Genomic DNA, 20,262 nt, shown 5'->3' with positions numbered 1-20,262 from the left:
CCCACCGGGGAGGGGGGGCGCAGTGGGGTTTACGGAGCTTCTCCCAAGCGCACACCCTTAGAAATGCTGAACGCCAGGCCGAGGGACGCTTGTACCCATTTTTACCGGTGGGTGTCCACCACGGCAGGGCTCAAAACAGATGCATCAAACATTAGAGACTAATATGCAATCCTGCTTCCTGAGCTGAAAAACTGCATTCGCTCGACCAGATAACTGAAACGGGGACTGCACAGGGTAGCTGCAGAAAAATGAAGTTTTTCTATGAGAACTGTACCTGCCAGCATCAAAAATCATCAGGCTCGCTGTTCGTTTCACGGAGAGAGATACCTAGTTCAAGAATGAGATGCCTTGGCCTCTAGTCAACGACCCAAGTCATGAGGAACCACTCAACGTTAAAGGCAGATAGGTTATTAATTTCAGATAGCAGCGCCGCAGCATTGATCAACTTCCCCTGGCAGCTGACTGCATGAACCAAAGAGTAAGGTGGTACGTTTTGTGCCATTATAGGGAATGCGCCCAAAATGTGCCACCTCGCGACGTTGGTAGCATCCTGTGTAGTTGACATCCTGCTGAAGCAAATGACTTTTCGCAGATGGCAATTAGTTAGACTGACCTTGTTGAGAGGTTGCCCATTCATGTAAATGGCCATAAAAGGAAGCTGTCTCCGCATGTAATCGTTCCCCAACTGGCACATGGAGCACTCAGCACAGTTAACACGTGCGTCAATGGGCCTCCATGAGAAGAATGCACCATTCTTTTCCCCAAACAGAAGAGATAGAGACATCGAGACTTTCCTATTAAAAAAAGAAAATCCAACTAGCTTTTTAAGAAAATGAGGAGCCCTATTTCAGTAGTAGTAGTAGTACACAAAACCCCACGTTTTGTGTTAAGCTTTCTTCTTCTTCGTACCCCAAAAACTGGCAGTTGGTAGCGAGCGCATCATCTGTGTTAACGTCCTGGTTCATTTCTCTTGTGTGTGTATTGTTTTTTTGTGTATAGCCATGCAGTGCCGGAGGTCTTCGGAGCCCTATTTCATTGGCCAAAACCTCTGGCTTTGTATGTGTGGCCACGTCATCTGCTCCGCGCAGAATTTGAGCGTTTGTCTATGTGCGCATAGTTGTTATTTCTCCTTGTAGAGTTCTCACTGTTGTCGCGTTCCAAGGAAAAGAAAAAAAAAAATGAAATTACTGTGCCTCTTAAAAGAAATCTCTATTTCCACAGCTACTTTTACAGTGCGAACCTGCAGTAGAAGTGTGAACTGTGCAAGCTCCTCCCACTGGAAGGTCCGAGCATGAATGTGAGGCAGTCATTCAGTAAAACGCCGATTATCAAAACCAAGGCAAGAAAAAAAAAAAAAAAAAAAAAAAAAAAAAAAAAAAAGCAAGAAAAAAGAAAAAGCGGTTAAGTTGAGAACAACCACCATGCTGGTATGTGCGGTCCCGTCCGTGGAACAGGCGACAAGTAGCGCACATTGGCATTTTGGAGCATTCGGATGCAAAGTACTGCTTTCTGAAAGTACCTGGCTGAAAGAAAAAAAGCTTTTCAGCAGCAGCCAAGCCATTCGGTCAAAAATGACCAAAATCTATGCTCCTGATCGGGTCGGCCAAAGGCTACAAGCCTGATTGCAATTAATGTGTAGCTTTTATGTGGCACAGATAGGCCGTGGCGCATTGCTCGCATCAGCTAACCAGCTTAGACACTTTGCAGCTGTTCAAAACACTTTGTGTGCAAAAGACTGCGCAACGTGTGCGCTTTCTCCGTAGAATGCCCTGGCACCTCCACAGCTTTCACCACGTCCCCACATAGTACCAGAGAGGAGGAGCGGCACTATGCGCTCCGGTTCGAGGCTATTTTCCTCTTTGCCGCGAAAACGGTCTATAAAATAGACTAAATGACAAAAATGAAACCCAGAACACGCCCACGCAGAAGCAACAGAGCCTGATTGTGACGAAGGGGAAGGAGAGGAAGTGTCTTTGCACACAAGGACGGCTGTTGGGGTTTGCTGAGGCAAAAAAGTGAGGACCTCCAGTTTCGATGCTGCAACTCCAGGGGATGGGGAGCGGGGAAGGTTGTCGTGAAGGAACCGGAGCCTTTCGGTCCTTCCATGTTCTCTCGCTAAGTCCACCCTGCCATCGCTGACATATACTTTGCCCTTGCCTCACGCGGAGTCCCCTGAAACCGCATACCAAGTACGAGGAGCATTCGTAAGGTTCATATTATGAGTAACATAAATAAAAAAAAAGCACACAAAAGAGGCATCAGAATGAACGTACATCTGCCTATTTTTTAGAACATAAAAACTGTTTTCTATATAGCCCCACAGTATACAACTAGAGCATCAAGCCAAAAATGGGAGCACCTTTTGGGAAATTGGAAGCATTCCCAGTGATCTGCTTTCTGTACTTGGAGGGTTGCCTTAAAATATGGTTCATGCTGGGGTAATGGCAGTGTATAGAGATAATGTTCAAGCCAGTAAGAATGTTAAGTAGTGCAGAAGATTTTTTTTTTATCACTTAAAGAAGCCTGGACGACCTGGAACGGAGCTGCCGACCATCTCTGACTGGTGTACCAGAAATTGCGACGAGCGTGGGGGCTCTAACGCTCGCTGATGGGTGGATAACTGTTGAATAAATAACAGAACATGTCTCTGTGAGTGCAGGCTCAGTGACCACCATTTTACGTGGCAACCTGCACATAAAGGTTGCTGCGCTCTTTCGAAAATCTTTTGCATGCTCCATGACGATGTACCGGTTCACAAGCACAGGTGACGGTGACAGATGCTGCCGTCTAGGCTATGAAATATTGCATCATCCTCCATATTCATCTGATCTCGTACGAAATACCTGACTTCCTCTTCCTTTTGCAAAGCACGCACTAAGCAAGAACACTTCCAGGACGATGAGGAAGTGGTTTTTCAAGTGAATGCTATACCAGAACAGACACAGTGAAGAGGTCTAGAGTGATGATTGGTGCCAGCTCGTCTATCAGTGGTAGAAGTGAGGGTTTTGGGCACAGAATATGCACATGATGATAAAACTCCCACTCAAACATCATTTTTGTGTCTGCCTTTCTTCGTGATAATAATACAAACTTTATGAATGACCCTTGTACAGCTAATAACCCTGTCACAAGGTCATTTTCAAAGGTGACCGAGTCGACAGCCTTCGAGATTCTCAATTATGATTGAACTCGAAGGAGATGTGCCGCTACTACACGGCAAAACTCAAAGGCTGTTGAAATAGCTCTGGTGTTTGGCACCATACCTTTATGGCGCCAGTGTCGTTGTTTTCGGTTTTGCTTAGAGCACAAAAATCTTTCTAAAAATGCAAGATAAAATATAACTGTTACTTGTTTTAAGTAACTGCAGGTTCTTAGTTGTTATTAAAGCACAACTTTGTTTTTGTTTTTGTTTTTTAATGCGTTGACGTTCGTACGGCTGTGCTTTTCAATGTGGTTGCTTTTCTTGGCGGTGCAGGTTACTGTGGTAGAGAGCACAAAACTAATGTGCCTTAAAAAAGACCGTGTTTCTGCACTCATGTGAGTTATGTATTCCTACCAACTTGCCCAGATTTTTGTACTGAACATGAAATGTCAGTCCTAGAGGTTTGAGTCGAGACCTGCATGCTGCCACAGTATGTTCTCGCTACGCCTCTGCAAACTGACCAGCGTAACGCTGCAACCGTGTTCTCTCAGTGCCATCAACGCGCTATTTGTTTCTTAATGTGAAACCATTACTACCTCATTAGATGCGATTTTGCCTGCGATAGTTCTGAAAGATGACCTGCGGTTATCGGGCACAATGCAGCTCGATAACATGAAGCATGCGGCTAAGTGTGACACAGAAGGATTAGATGGCGTGATATTTGGGCAAAGCCGTGGCAAGACCCTTCAACGCGAAGCGTGGGAGAAACTGTGCGCCTCTGCCAACTAATTTGCCACCGCCTATCGGGAACCCAAGCTCAAGCTAAGCCGCATGGTGGCAGCGCCGCATCTCTCGCGTGGTGACATCGTCAGTCGTTTGCTCCAAAGTGTAGGCGCGAATATGAAGTTTCATGGAAATCTGGACAACCTTCCAGGCAGAATGCAGGCGGTACACTACAACGCACCTGCGCAAGCACATACACATCCATAGAAAAGTGCACGAACGCGGAGAAAGCAGTGAGCAGAGCCGTCAACATCCCAGTGTGTGATTTTCTGACACAGCGCTGCACATTAGGAGCTGCAGCACCTCTCAGCGATGCTTTGGGAGCCTAAAAGAAACAACCACCACACCACTAGCAGTCAAAACCGGCATTGCATCATTTTCTTTTTTATAAGCAGCCAGCCATAGCTACTTTGGCTTGGCTCAAATTGGCCTTGATCAGCATCTTTGTCAATGATGCCGATGGTGCTAGTGCGACTTTTGATGGTGATGCTGGTACTTACGATGTGGCGGCAGATTACCTGGTGTAGGTTTTTCTAACTTTTTATACATGTAGTGATCATACAATCGGAAAGTTCGGTCAAAAACGGGAGGAAGTGGCAGGTACGCAGCTCGCATTTCATGGCTAATGGAGAGTTCGTCCTGCGTTGCACCATCCTCAGACGGCGGCGCTTTGTGAGGAACGGTGTGCTGCACACAAGAAGCTAGGGGGCATCAGAGGCGCGGTTAAGCTGTGTGAACATCTGCGCTGCATGCATCAAAGGCTTGCCCATAAGAAACTCAAGCCGCCGTTTCTTCCGCGACGCCAGCGCTCGGTTCCTGACGAAGTGGAGTGCAGTCCACTTATAACGATACCAGATACATATGCTTATAATGATTGCATTTTTTAGATTTATCATTTTTCCAATTGCCCTTATGTAAAAATAACCCAGATATAATGATCGATTATCGTCCGTACATTGGATACAATGATAGCTTTATCGCCGCCCGGTAGGTGTTCACCACGAAAATTTGATTGAATATTCAATAAAAGATAAATCGGTGGCCACAGCGATCCATTTGTTTCCTGACAAGGACTCGGGGAAGGGCCCTAGGAGGTCAAGGCCAACACGAGAAAATGGCTCGGTTGGGATAGCAATCGGCTGCAGGTGTCCAGGTGGCGATGTCCAGCGGCTGCGGCAGTGGCGAGAGATGTGGCCAATATGCGAGCACGTGAAACAGATCGGCCTGTCGTTAGGGATGCGCCACTCATCAGGATTGCAGTATCGGTAGCGTGGCGTGAAGGTGTTGCAGGGCGTAGCGGTGGCGACCATGGGAGGGATGGGGCTCGAACTGTGGTGTTCCACGGTGTGGCTATAGACCTCCTTCACTCCGGCTACGTCACGAAAATGCGGTGGCGCTGTCGTCGTTAGTGACTTTCGCCTGGTAGGCAAAACAACACTTCAGTCGCTTTGCTATAGTGCTCTAGCTTTGCCTACCGTGATTACGCGATGGCTTGCTGCTGCCGGGAAATGCAGAGCACCATGCCGACTTATCGCGTTGCTATGACATGTGCCGAAAGGCACACTAGAGGAAGTTTAGTAAGCTTGCACAGGTTTCTTGCCCTACAATGGTCGCCGTAAACAGTGGTGGGCCGCCGCGGTGAAGCGCCAAGGCTGGATACCGATGCCTGCTCATCGAATATGCGGCAAACACTTCGTCACGGCTAAGCTGGAGCTTATTCACCTTTACGCCAGAGCGGTCTACCGGATTAAAGGTCGCGAATAACTCGAGTTTGGCCTTTTTACGACGCGTGATGGGATCTTGAACTGTTTTAGTGCCGGTGCGGGTGCGCAGGTAACATATGTAGACGAGGCCGTCATATATATGTTGTAATGCGTAGGCCTGTTTCTTTGTTGGAGCATGCATAGATGTTTTACCTATGTAAACTGTTCTTCAAGCCCGGCTTTTTTTTTTTTTTTTCACTTTGGTAATTGTATGTATGCGCAGTGAGCTGCTACGCGAGAGATCAGTGTTGCACTCCTCGATCCGTGGTATGTATATGTTGCATAACGTTGGCCGCGTTCACGTCAAATTATTTTAATCTACTTCCTGATGAAGATTCAAACTTCACGTTGACAGCTACTAATCAATTGGGTTGGAGCTGCATTTTTTTATTTATGCTGAGTGCTTTTATTTGTATTCACAGCGGTTGATTGTGAATGCGAGTTGGGAGGGCTTATCCTACATTAACGCGGCCACAGTGGCCGAGAACGAACTGGGCCGCCTTAACTACGGAACCACGGGTGAAGGTAAAAACGACCCCAGAAAAGAGGTCCCCAGAAGATACAGCCCCGAAAAAAAAGGTCCGTGGAATATACGGCCCCGGAAAAAACGCGCAGAAAGGTCCCCTCAGAAAGCGGCCCCTAGGAAAAAATGTCACCGAAGAAATCGACTGAAAATCTGCCCGGAACTCACTTCGCAAAAAATTGTACATCTTATTGGATGCCTTTTTTTTTTTTTTTAGAATAGATGTAACCATTGTCGGGGCACTGGGTCATCTGGGTGCTTTACACATTTACAGGAACTGGAGAAGGCTTGGCAAGAAAGCATTGCGAAAAAAAAAAAAAGAGCCCCACCACTATATAACATCCAGCGAGTATTATGCAGTGCATAAGTTGTCAGTTTCCAAGCTGGGAAATGTCTGTCTCGGCTAATATTACACATTCGAGAGATGTGCTTGTCCTCGACCGCACAAATTTCGGCGCCATAATGATTTTTTTTGTAAACGCATGGCATCAGTACCATGTTTTGCAAATTTCAAGCGGACGGGTAGAAAGAATCACTGCAGCATACATTACTGCGGCTATAGACACGAGGAAACTCAGTCTACGCTTTAGTAAACAGAACTACAAAACGTGAAAAAAAAACAAACAAAAATACGGCGGTGTTCAAAATATAAATAATGTTCAAGCTAAAATCACAAACGCAGATGTAAGATAAGAACAGTAAAAGTTGATTAGAATGAGCGCTATTCATCGCTGATAAGCCAAGCACCAGGCAAGGCGAAAGCTAGACTTTGCAGTACGTTTGATTCCATCTGGTTGGGGACGTTATCTGGGACCATTTTTTCCTGGGACGATTTTGCCGGAACCCACGGAACCACAGCGGCCGCTGCAGCTCGTAATGGTAATGGAAGCTTTAAGCGTGACTACCCGGGATAAAATTGCTACCATTAACGACGACATCCGCCCACGAACAGAGCAGATATAAAAGAAGCGCCGCTTTGTGATTTCAACGAATAACGAAATGGTACGCAAATCCGTGCGGTGTCAAGGCTACTGCTGCCGTGATGACCTAAATCATCTTAACCATACAGACATTCGACGCTAGCGAGGTGTTTCGTGCTTATCAAGAACGCTCATTTGCCGCTCGGTGTGAAGCCTCATCCGATAACGCAATGATGCTTCGAGCGGACTACTTCGTACGCGGTTTGCGCGCGCTATTTATGAGCGAGAAAAATCACCGTCAGCTTACTCGACTCAAAGTAGTTGTAAGCATCCGAAGCTTTGTAATTCTCTATGCGTTCCGCGCCTAATTTTCTGGGAGAAACAGCAAATAGATGTCAACGTCGGTCATTTTCTCTGGCTGGCAGCAACGCTTCTCTTGGGCGCCTTGAACCAATCTCCATCTAACTTGTATTACAGCGCGAACCACAAGAAGGGACGACGACAGACAGAGTGAAAAGAGCGCTCTTTTCACTCTGTCTGTCGTCGTCCCTTCTTGTGGTTCGCGCTGTAATACAAGTTAGATATGAACCAACTAGCCCGCCAAGCAACCAATCTCCATCGGTACGGCGTGCGGGTGCGTACGCTGCACGTCGTGTACGTTTCAATGTATCGTATTTGTCCTCACCGCTGAGGCTCGCGAAATACTAGCACATGGTCATTTCGTCTGCCAAGAAGGCGCCTACAGATCACAATAACACGGCCTTGGCAAGCTTAGCCATAGTGCCGCAGCCGCGGTCGTGCTTTTTGCCTACCGTGGGATCGCTGACGAGAGCAGCGCCACCTCGATCGTCTTGTTTGTTTGCAAACATGAAGGAGGTCTATAGGGGACGCCCAAGCAACCTCTTGACGAACGACGGCTTGAATGAGGGATATCGTCGCTAGGTTGCTGTCCGAGGAGGTGGGTTGGATGCAGCAGGAGCGAGCGCTTCCAGTTCACGACGCACGATGCGGGTCACATTTTCAGTGTTGGAAGGCTGCCTTAGGGTCGGCAGATCCTCGCACGTGGAGCTAAGGGCAGTGTTGGGAAGCCGATTGAAACGATGTGCAATGCGTTTGTGTTTTGCCTGCTCGAAATGTCGACAAACCTGCAGAACGGAGTCAACCGTAGAGCAGTCCCGACAGAGTAGAAGTTTGAAGGCATCGTCGGCTATGCCTTTGAGGATGTGCCCCACCTTATCAGGTTCTGCCATGTCTTTGTCGACTTTTCGGCAGAGGGCCAGAACGTCTTGCATATACGTAATATAAGGCTCGGTAGATGTCTGGGCACGTGTGGCGAGGTCCCTCTTGGTGGCGAGTTGACGGCCAACCGGTTTTCCGAACAGTGGAGTTTTTGTTTGCAAACATCCCAAGAGGGTATATCTGCTTCGTGTGTTTCGAACCACACGCGTGCCGTGCCAGTAAGGTAGAAGATGACATTGGCCAGCATCAGCGTGGCGTCCCACCTGTTGTGCTGGCTAACACGCTCATAAAGCGAAAGCCAGTCCTCGACGTTGACCTCATCTGTACCGCAGAATGGGCCAGGGTCACGGGGGTGGGCTACGACGACAGTTGGAGTTGCGGAGGTTGATGGAGCCCCGTCGGTTGTCATTGTGACGGTTCCGAGGTGACGGCCACTGCGGAGATCCAGAGTCAGATTGTGTCGAACCCGCGACCTCCACCAAGATGGTCGCACCAAGATGTTACGGGGATGTACTTAATGTGACGGCACTGCGATGGGCTGAACTCGACGCTAAGACTTCGGTAGCCGTGCAGAATCCACTCTCTCAGCGTCGTCCTCTTTCTCAACGCTTCGTCGTGCCCGCGTTCCTCAATCGTCGTCTTTGTCAGTGAGCACATCACTTTGGTCCCGCGTTTCCCGGTAACAATATTAAGAAGACAATGCCGTGAAAACTTGACATATGCGACGAAAGCGGAAGGAAATGACCACTATCATCATCGCAATCGCAGCCGTGCAAAGAGTACAGCTGCGGCCGTACCGCCATCGCCAATTTTGCGTCCGGGGAAGATGGCGGCGACCACATTGACGGACGGCGTGATATGTGGTCGCCGCGATAACTCACGAGATGAAACGGCAGATTCATCGGGATTTCTGGCAGAGTTTCAAGGTTGGAAGCCTCGTGAAAAAATACGGATATTCACACTCTACGATTTTACCGACCATCAAGGCTGGGGATGTCCTTCAGTTCATCCAGTCGCTAACCGTTTTTGTGCACTGCCGCCAGCGTACGTTACTGGAAGCGATGATTGTCAAGCTTCAGGGGCTGCTAAAGCGAAGGCGAATTTCCGACTTCTTAAGTATGCTTAAGTTATTTTATGGCTATTGATGCATACTATAGTAAAGTGTTTAGTGCTCTTTACAATGATTAGCATTGTTCAACTCAATTTACTCATCGTAAGTAGGCAAGCCTACATGCATGGGAAAATAAATACGTGGGTGTGCTTTTGTTTCGCCTGTCTAGATATAACGATAATTGGTAATAATGATAAGATTTTCAGGTTTTCTCAATATCGTTATAAGTGGACTGCACTGTACCTACGTGCTGCCGCGCAGTGCAGCACTGACTGTAGAGTCTGCGCAGCCTACCGGCGCAGAAGCGCGTGCCAGGAGTTTCCGCATGTGCACACGGAGCAGGAGAAGAGAGTCACGCAGAGTGCGTGCAAAGCCGACGCTTTCCATTTTTGCATTTTTCAGTTTCTCGACTGACACAAGAGGCTGGTTGGAAACGTGTTTTTATGAGTGCTTTCAAAAGTGAGAACTATGAATACAGTTGAATCCCGCTATAACGAAATTCACGGTGCACGAAAAAAAATTCGTTCTCGCGGAACTTCGTTATCGCAAAAATTTGACGTGAAACGCAGAAAGAATTGCCCAAGCAGCAGCAAAGGCGTTTAATGCCAAAAATCTGTAAGCTTGGTTTGCTTACGCTTCACGGCGAGCAACGCCGTCACGCGATTTTTGCACTCGGTCAGCAAACCCATTGCAACATCGTCGTCTCGGACAGCAACGAAATTCCTGATGACATCAAAAGCGTCCATCACCTGTACGGCGGTTGCCGCAGCCGGCGCTTCCTGTACGTCGTCGTCTTCTTCATCGGAAGAGTCCTTATCATTCCGAAAGCTTTTATGATCTGCTCATCACTCACATCTTCGTGAACAACAATACAAGCGTCAGTGCCGATGTATTCGTCGAGCTCGAGATTAGGCGGCATGGTTCCTATTTCTCCCAGCGTTTTCCAGGCGGCCGCGATCCCCGGAGCCGGTGACGCCTCTTCGTCGTCGTCTGTAACGCCTGGTGTTAGGCCAGCAGAGTGTACGGGTCGACCTTCGGCAAATCCGGCGTGCCTGAAACAGTTCACAATTACTGAGCGCCCCAGTGTGCTCCAGGCAGCAGACATAATCTGCAGTGCCACGTACAAGTCCACCTTCGTGTCTCGGCCGGTTTCAGTGTTAAAAAGCAGCCGCTGAATTAACCTCCCGCGGTAAGCGCGCTTCAGGCTAAGAATCACGCCCTGATCGAGAGGCTGTAAGACAGACGTGCAATTGGGAGGGAAAAACCTCAGCTCCGTGTTAGTGAGCTTGACTTCGTCGGAGTGATGCGCTGAACAATTGTCCAAAAGCAAGCAAACTTTACGGCCCTGCCGCTTCATGTCGCGGTCGAATGCCATCATCCACTCGATGAAAATAGCGCGGGTCATCCATGACTTGTTGTTCGCCTTGTACTGCACAGGTAGGCTACGAGTTCCCTTAAAACAGCGCGGCTTGGCACTTTTGCCTATGACTAACGGCGGACGCTTGTCCGAGCCATCCATGTTTGTGCAAAGCAGCACTGTGATGCGTTTTTTGCTGTGTTTGCCGCCGTGACAGCGCTGCCCCTTGAAGTCGAGCGTCCTAGTCGGCAACATCTCGTAGAATAGCCCGGTCTCGTCGGCGTTGTAAATGTCTGCAGGCGCGAAGTTGCTTAAAATTCCGGCCATGTTACTCGCCTTCCAAGCAGCTGCTCCGTCCACGTCTGCTGACATTGACTCGCCGCACAACACTTTTCCAACGATGTTATGGCGGGCCTTGAAACGGTTTAGCCAGCCAATGCTGGCTTTAAAATCATCAATGCCAAGTAGGCATGCATAGTTCAAGGCTTTCTGCTGGACGATGCTTCCGGACAGGGGGACGTTGCTGGCTCGTGCTTCCACAAACCACGCATGCACTGCTTTGTCCAACTCTTCATGGAGGGGCCGCGTCACCTTTTTGTGCTTCGAGGATGTGCCTGAAGCAAGTGCCATTCTCACGCTGTCCTAATAGGCTCCCAAAGCATCGCTGGGCGGCGCTGCGGTTGCCGATGGGCAACGCCATCTGTGGCAGAAAAACACACACTGGGACGCCATCGGCTCGGCTCGCTGCCTTCGCGATGTCCGCCGCGCGCTTTCTCTCGAACGAGCACGCGCCCTGACGCGCCCCCGCAGGCGCATCGCGACATGCCGCCTGCATTCCGTCTTGATGATTGGACAACCTGCCGCGTATTTTCATGGAGGAAACGTAATCATAGCCGAGAAAATTTTTATTCACGTCTGCACTGCAGAGCAGATGACAGACGGCGATGAGTAAATATTGATTGTGAATGCGTTTCCCACGTTAGCGAAGACCTAGGAAGTTTATCTCGAGGTAAGTCAGCTATGTAAATATATTGTCGTATATTGTCACGTAGCCGTTTAGGCCCGTAACCAGAAGGTTGGTTTTTAATAGGGGGTTGATCTAGCAGGCACAGGAGAGCAGGTCCAGAGCACCGAGTGACAGCTGCCGACTTCAGCTTCTTCTCATCGAACGCCATGGGGCCACTTCTTCGAGTCCGCGCACGAGACTCTCGATGAACAGCCGCCTAGCGGCTGCTGTTGCACACGCTACATTATAATATGTTTAAAAACTGCGGAATTATTATCAGTACTCTGAAATAAAGCTACTCGCTTGTTGATCATCGTTTTGGCCTGTGGCATGAGATCTATATACAGTTTTGTTTTTATTATTACGACGTTACTAAAGCAAATCTTGCAGTAGAAGAATAAGCTATAGTCCGAAGGAGATGTTTCTTCAAAGGCACGAATGCTAGCAGTCTCGAAAGCACATGCGTACTCCGCGTGCTGCACGCGACATAACCGGCTCGCTGGCTCGGAAGGAAGGTGAAATCCAAGCTTGTACTACAATCGTGCTTTATTTCGGTTCTTACTAAATGGTTGTGCTTCATTTATATTTGGTTTGCATTTACGAAACCTGTGACGCGAATAGGGTGCTCCGTGCGAGTAGTGTCAATCGAGCCATAACTAGGATCGCTTTTGTATTGCACTTCCAACATATTTTTGTTATGAATAATAATAATGTTGGTTCATTTCTTGGCCAATTTGCAGAAATCTGTAAAAGCGGCTCAGCCCAGCATGTTTTCCACCCCCCCCCCCCCCCCCCACACGCACACAAACACATACAAAAAAAAGATATTTTCTTGGTCGTAGGGCACATTCACACATCATTGTCGATCGCGGGCGTCGCACGCTGGATATCTGTTGATTTGGTTGCTTTCAGAGCACTCTCAAAGCAGGGAGAGAGCACAGAAAATCGGCAAAGCAAGACACGCGCGGAGCGAAAAGCAGGACAATCCTCCACCCCCTTCACTTCGTACACATGGTGTTACACCATTGTACTCTTTTGATGCCTCTCTAAGACATCTTTGTTAACTGTCGAACATTTCTGAGTTTATGGAGACGGGGAAAATTGGCCCTTTTCGTGTCCACAAAGAACGCGAGACTTCTCTGAATGCTGTCATGCGGTTGGAAAACAGGTCTTGTGGAAACGCTTCCAATGAAATCTGCAAAGTCCCACACGTGAGCCTCGTTTTTTGGTGCTTCGCCTACTATTGTGGCTACCCATGACACAATGCTACTTAGTACCTCCGTTTCGCATCAGTGGAAGCGTTTTTGTATCGCGAAATAACCGCCAGCCGCAACTCGATCGCCAAACGTGCACAGGAAGCTAGCGGAGCGTCTGCTCCGGCGACGTCCCATCTTTTTACATTTCGCCACCATGCCAGGAATGCGGCGCTGCCATCGCGCGGCGAAACTTGAGCTTGGGTTCCCTATTGCCTAGAATCGTTGACAGCGAACTTGCAGGAATTCCGAAGTCTTCAGCAATTGCCGCTTTCTTCCTTCCGCTTTCTGCTTGGGCGATTATTTGAGCTTTTTGCTCAAGGGAAAGAGTTTTGCGTTTTTTCACTTGCGTTGCCATCGTGTCCTGCGGATGAAAACTCGTCGTTGTCGAAGAGAAAGGCAGCGAGTGAACAACGCGACCACGACACAAAGCCAAAATGGCGGAACTGCAATCACGTGATTTCATGCTTAATGTGGCTTTGGATTTGACTTGGACTTCTCGCCAATAAAACTAGTTTCGGTTTCGATTTTGAACGCGAAAATTTCGTTGAAGCGGAAACGCTCTGCAAAAATGGTTTGTTGTGCAGAGAAATTTAGGCCATTAATTCTTATAGGATACTCGCGGGGAATAAAAAATTATTCGTTGTCGCGGAAATTTCGTTGTGGCGGGATTCAACTGTAACTGATAAAATGTCACCACTGCGCACCGCTTCAGGTGCTGAAAAATGAGCCACAGACATCGTTTTCAAAAAGTACTGGTTGGCAGGCTGTTAGACATAAAAAAAAAAAAAAAAACGAGCGCGGAGTTGCTACTGAAGGCGAGAGACAAGTGACAGATAGTCTGAGAGATCCAAGGTGGCACTTCTTGTGTTGTTAAGGTGTCGAGAGTAAAGAATAATGCGGATACCGCTATGTCTCTGTCCCTGCTGTTCAGAGAAAAGAAGAGCACAGTCTTCTCATGGAGAGTCACTGATATATATGCACACAGCAACGAGTGCTCCTGGTGCCGGTTAGGGAGCTTCCTATCCCTTCGTGACCACTCACTTGAAAGGAGCCCACTCAACTGTTTGAAAACAGACTTTTTAGGCAACCCTCTCAACAAGGTCAATGAAACTAAACGTTACCACCCGTAATGAACAATTCAGTTCAGCAGGGTGACGAACACACAGGATGCCACAGGCTCTATGGTGCCTCTCTTCAGCGTGTTTTGGACGTCTTCCCTACAAAGGCCAGAAATATACTGCCTTACGGTTTGGTTCATGCCGACAGAGGCCAGGGGAAGTTCGTTCGCTGCTGCGGCGCAACTGTCCGGAATCAATAACCTATCTACCTTTAATGATGAGTGGTTTCAAATGACCTGAAGCCGGTCCCGCCATGATATACTCAATTTAGCTGTTTTTCTTTTCTTGGAATGCAATGGTGGCCAGAACACTGCAAGAGAAGGAGAGCAGCAACCACGCACGCACATGTAAACATGCGCTCGAATGTAGTACGAAGCAGACGCGGCCGAGGAGGTTTTGCCGGCATCTCCAAGGATGGCGCGCTCATCCTCAGCCAGCGTTGCCTGGCCGAGGTAGTCTCCCCTATTGCGTCAGGGCACCAATGTGTTCGGATAGGTTGCGCTGTCGAGGGAGCGTGTTGGTTCACTCGTTCTAGAGAGGGATGCTGGCGGTCGGCGAATGGCACGGCTTCTAAAGCACAGAAACAATTATGGCACCCGGCTTGCTCGGAAATCTCAAGCGCCATGCGGCATTTGCTTTTAAGGAGTTGAATTGATCGGTTCGAATGCATGCGCTGCAACGCACTACGAAGAAACATGCATCTTTTCACTCATCGTCTCCGAGCCCTTCGAGGACAAAGGGCAAGCGCAACAGAAATTTTTAAGCATACTTAATAATACTTAATAAGCACTAGGCTTTACACCATTTCTCAACGCCTATATCTTGTTCTACGTAAACTGTATGTGACCAGGAGTGAATGTTGCCAGATGGAAGAGCATTTCTGTAGCCATTTTTCACAGCCGCTTTGTTTCATGCAGCCTGCAAAACAACTTTTACTAGGCTATGAACGTCTTAGACGCAGCGACACATAGTTTGCAGTCAAAAATTTTGGTCCGAATGTTGTACATATTTTTTAAAGACACTTCGGACCTACTTTTTGCCTGAAAACTGCATGCCACTGTAACAACTATACGCCATTTGTGCGTGATCGAGTCAAGACTGATTTCTCGAGAACTTGTCAAAGAAAGGCGCCGAGGGGTGTCCATGAATCCTAATCAACCCTTAAGTGGAGAAGCGGCTGCTTTCTCCACTTCCCAGAGTGAAGGAGGGGCGTTGAGTCGAGGCACGTTTGTGAATATAGTGGTATAATAGCTGAATAGTTGCAGAGCACACACACAGAAAAAAAAAAAGAAATATAAATCATTTAGCAGAAAAGGATAAAAGACACAATGTCAGTACTGCTAGCATTGTTGCCTGTCATATGCTCTATATGTCCTATGATCTGCGTCTTGCGAGAATATTGTACTCAAGGATATGGTCACGGCTCATGCATTTGAATCATCTGCGATAGAGTGAACAAGAATCAGAACACCCGAAACCTTTCCCACTGTACGTTTAAAGAAGAGCGGACAGAAAATTAAAAAAAATTCACATCCCCCCAAGGCCGAGCGATCGCACGACAAGATTGACAGAAATCTTAAGAGTGCCGACCAATCGTTCTGTAAATGACGTTTCGGCCCCACTACGGGGCTTCGTTAACAATAACTCAATTGTTCAAAATTCGACTGTGAACAAGGCCCCCACAGCGGGACCGAAACATCATTCCTAGAACAATTGGTCAGCGCTCTAAGATTTACGCCATGCACATGTACACGACCAGACGGGTTTCCGTGCAACCCTGGATTTCATGACCAAGATTTTATTCTAGAACGATCAGAAATGCTAGTTCAATACCACAAAAATGTTACTTCCTCCTGTCCCGAGCAGTGAAATTCATCTTTAGGAACAGTAAAAACCACTGTAATAAATAAACACATCGTTCTTAACTCTTCAAGGCTGAACTTGTGACTAGATTCCTTCATGCTAAATAATTACAGGGGTGGATGCAGGCTCTAGCTTTTTGGAGCAAGCACAGCAACTGCAGAAGTTAATTGTGGAGCAGCTTTGGAACAGACTGACGACGTTAAATACTACTAAGTGCATTTTTCTGCTTTCAGCTACAGTAAGTTCTATTTAATTTGGCCTCTAATGGAGCAGTAAAAACGCTCAAATTAATTTAGTTTGAATTATCAAATGGGCTAGTAATAATTGCCGAAAACAACATGAATTCAGTAATTTTGCCTGATGAACACCTTCATGACAGTCGTCTGCATCTGATAAAGCGTAAGTGAAAACAACAGGTTTTCTTGGCTTTGTACAAACTGTTGGGAAGGTTGAAGGATTGCTCCAAAATCGCAAGTCTCCCTACCCTTTTCGCAGTGCACCTCAGTATTGTTGATGCCCCAGCACAAAACGGCCCTGTCACGTTTTGAGGGTGCTTCACTGCACTGTCACATGTGCAGTGCGGTAAAACTTCGCTTGACCGGCTGGGAGCAGAATGCAGATGCACGCGAGGGACACATGCATATGCGTTAGAACAGCGTGACATCATCCCAAAGCAAGAATAAAATAACAGTGATGCTCCAAGCAGCATCTGACGCACCCTCCCAATCACAGGATGTCGTGAAGTAAAAGCGAATGCAAAACTATGCGATTGCGCTTTATTTCAGAAATGGCGAACTTCTGATCGTCTTCATATCTGCCATAGCGCGCATAATGCGTGCGGCCATGACTGCTACATGAAATTCAGCTTTGGGGAGGCCTATTTCGGCGATCGCTGGCGGCGCCGTACCTCGACGTGATCCCCCGCCCAAAATACGCAGAGCGGGCCAGCCCATGTCTGAATTAAAGAGCATAGGACGCCATAAACATACAGGGACATCAGCCAGCACTGCGCTCCTAGTTCAAATTATCCTAAGTACCAAAGTAACATGGGTTGAAAAAGATTTTACTTTAGTCTGAAAACTACATAAAATTTGATTCTGTATCACATTGGTGAAAATTATTTAGGGGTGAAATGGTTTTGAAAACTTTTGTTAGTGGAATCGATTAGCCGCTACTGATTTCAAACCACAAAAGCTTGTGCCACCAGTGTTTCGAGAAAGCCAAGGTGATAACAGCTTTAGGACAAGGACTACAAGCAAACTAAACTGTCTTGGATGTGGATCTGTCCTTTTGTAGCAAGCGCCCAGAGTTGCTCAACAGAAGATAATACTTGTCTAAATTTGCTGTTGTATACTTGCGATTGCCATTTATCACGTAAATTGCTATTTAGGCACAGCCGGTCAAATTAGCACTTGCACCCCTGTAATTAGTGCTTATAGTGGTAGCACAAGGAACTGGCTATAGATGATGAAATTTGTCATTGAGTTTGCTGTCTAGTAGTGCCAAAGTTGTTGAAGTTCAAATGCAATCGAAAACCTCGAAAATGTTCTCGGCTCAAAAGCCAACTGACAGTGGCTATTCACACTGTAATGTACAGTCGACGACCGATTTTTCGGACACTCAATTTTTCGGAAATGCTTGATTATTCGGACTTTTTCCCGGCCCCAGGACATACCTTATAAAGTGTATTACGCTGCTCCAAGTTGCGAACACTCTAAGGAGGACTATTCGATTTTTCGGACCTTCCAAGCGTCAGCCGGGCCAACTGCTACACATTTTGAGTGGTGTCACCGCCATCTTGTTTGTTTACTTTTTCCTTTGATAGCCTCGACACCGGTGCCGGCCTTGCATGCCACTCCTCAGCTAAACTGACGCTGGATCGAGGCTATATTATTTGCCTAGCAGCTTCCGTTTCTGGGACAACGTCGCTGCTCGCCACCGGAGTGCTCTTTTTCTTCTTTTAGCGTGATCGATTCGACTGCCTGTTGCTTTGTGTTTGCCGTATGTTTCACGTGCATTGCCGAGCATAGCGAGTAGGCCTAGCCGTGGTCGTGCTGATGCGAGAAATATGTTTTGTCGCTACTGTGGCTCGTTCTTCAAGAAGCTGCTTCCAGATTCTGTAAGGGTGTTTTTTTTTTCTTTTCCCATGCAATGCGGCAGTGAGAAGGCACTCAACGGAGTCTGTGTTGTGATCCAGTGGTTGGTGGTTGTGGTGTGCCTCGACAGTGGGAAAACCTAGTCTGTCGATTTGCTTGGAGCACTTAGTACGCTCGCCGATGCGTGGAAGTCTGTAGCACCCACAACACTGCGCAATCGCTTCCGCCACGCGGGATTTCTGCTGAATGTCGAGTCGGCTGCCTTGGGCGAGGAGAGCGTCGTCGAGCAGCTGTCAGGCAGTGAGCAACTCATTCACGAGCTTCGCACTACAGGTGTCGAAATTCCACTGGCCGTCTCGTTTTCAGAGTTCACAAACGTGGACCACGAGTTGGAATTGTGCGCTGGGCTCACAGATGCAGAAATTATTTGCCAAGTGCTTGTGGAGTCTGAGAGCAACGACGACTACTCACCTGCAGCTGCGCAGCCGACACAAGCCGAGCTGATGCAAGCGAAATTCAGGCGGACCTGTTAGCACGGAAGCGGAGCGTGGTGCAGTAAAAGCATTCATGGCTTTTTCTGGCCTCAAAGTGAATAACAGGCAATAAATTGAGCTTTTTTTTGGTGCTGATTTGTTTTTTTTAGACATTTTCATGGTCCGTTGAGAGTCCGAAAAATCGGTCGTTGACTGTATACAGTTTAAACCAGGGTGTAACGAAGCGCCATGCAGCGAATTCCTCGATACTGCAAATCTCATAAAACAAACTCAACGCAGCGACTATCTGTTATCGACTGCTCACTTACTGGAAATATGGCAGAAATACGCAATAGTTTACTAGTCCATGTTTGTTACTTTGAAGAGGGAGAATTATTTTTGTTTCCGTTTGCACTGTTCTTCCTAGTCTTCACGTGAAAACTGCATATAATGAAAAATTGTGGGCTTTCTTTATTTCTGTTACAACCGGATTTAACTATACAGCATTGCAACTGTTTTCCCAAGCAACACCATCTGTGTTTATGACAGACGTGGTCGGCCTGACGCAGCTTTACGCGAAAAATAACACTGTTTGCTATGAAGTGTACCACTGTGGAGGGCTCTCAATCTCGATGACCTGTAGTTCTTCAAGTCCCCAAAAGAGTTTCTTAGAAAATAATAATAATAATAATAATAAAATTAACGCCAAAATGGTCTTTCATACATGTACCATAATCTGAAGAAAAATCTGAGTTGGGCAAGCCTACTTCTCTGGAAACCAGGCACCGGAGTCATCAAAGTCCACTAGGTGGTTATCATGTACTAAAATCTGCATACACAGACATTGTAGCATTCCTCCTCCAATGAAATATAGCTCCCGCAGCCAAAATTGAACCCCTACTGCCTTTGGCTTAGCAGGCAAGTGCCACAACCAATGAGCCATTGCAGCGGGCAATTTGTCGCATAAAGACTCCACTTTTTTTGCCCACTGTTTCTGTATCCCATGCACTGCTTCTTATGGTATCACTTTCATAATGAAAGCTGCATGACCACACTCACTTCAGTTAGACTACTGGATATCAGAATTCTGCGTGATTGCCTCTCAAAGAGGCCAGCCTGTCGACAAGGCAGTTCAGTTTGCATTAAAAGTGATCCCGGTAAAGCAGAATATGCAAATAACAGCTTAAAAAAAAGATAAACCAAACCAAATCAAACAGTACATGAGCACCTTGCATTTAGCCTCCATCGAAACGCAGCTGCCGTGCCCGGGATTGAAGCCGAGCCGGCTGGCTCAGTAGCCGAGCGGCCTAACCATGGAGCCCTTGCGGCAGGTCGCAATGATGAAACTCTTGGTTGGTTCCGTGTCATACAGAATGAAGTAATCCCAGTCACACAATATGAAATGATTCCATTAACTTACTTGTATATGTAGACATCAAACTTCCCAGCTGAGCGGCCGCTCTGTCGCTGGCAGACCTTGCGGTACCAACCCTCAGGAAGGTTCGGGTCGTCAAACATAGCCGGGCTGTCCAACTGCATTAAGAGAGAATAAAGAACAGGCTGTGAATGGTACTGACTTGATGCAAGCAACAGGCTGTCAACAAGAGAAAAG

The 20,262-nt window shown here is 47.5% G+C and overlaps 1 protein-coding gene across 2 annotated transcripts in view; it reads right to left on the bottom strand.

Moving 5' to 3' along the window:
- Positions 1-20,262, bottom strand: part of LOC146178803 (uncharacterized) — a 36,432-nt gene that overhangs the window by 14,976 nt on the left and 1,194 nt on the right. For both annotated transcript variants that reach the window (XM_084578560.1, XM_084578561.1), the window contains exon 3: positions 20,071-20,183. In XM_084578560.1, the coding sequence (XP_084434686.1) occupies positions 20,071-20,183 (113 nt within the window). The remainder of the gene's footprint in view (positions 1-20,070; positions 20,184-20,262) is intronic.

Source organism: Amblyomma maculatum, chromosome 9 (assembly GCF_055883805.1).
Source record: "Amblyomma maculatum isolate TAMU_Amacu chromosome 9, ASM5588380v1, whole genome shotgun sequence".
NCBI classification, from domain to species: domain Eukaryota; kingdom Metazoa; phylum Arthropoda; class Arachnida; order Ixodida; family Ixodidae; genus Amblyomma; species Amblyomma maculatum.
Note: the sequence above shows the minus strand (reverse complement) of the source record. Positions and strands in the feature narration are given on the sequence as shown.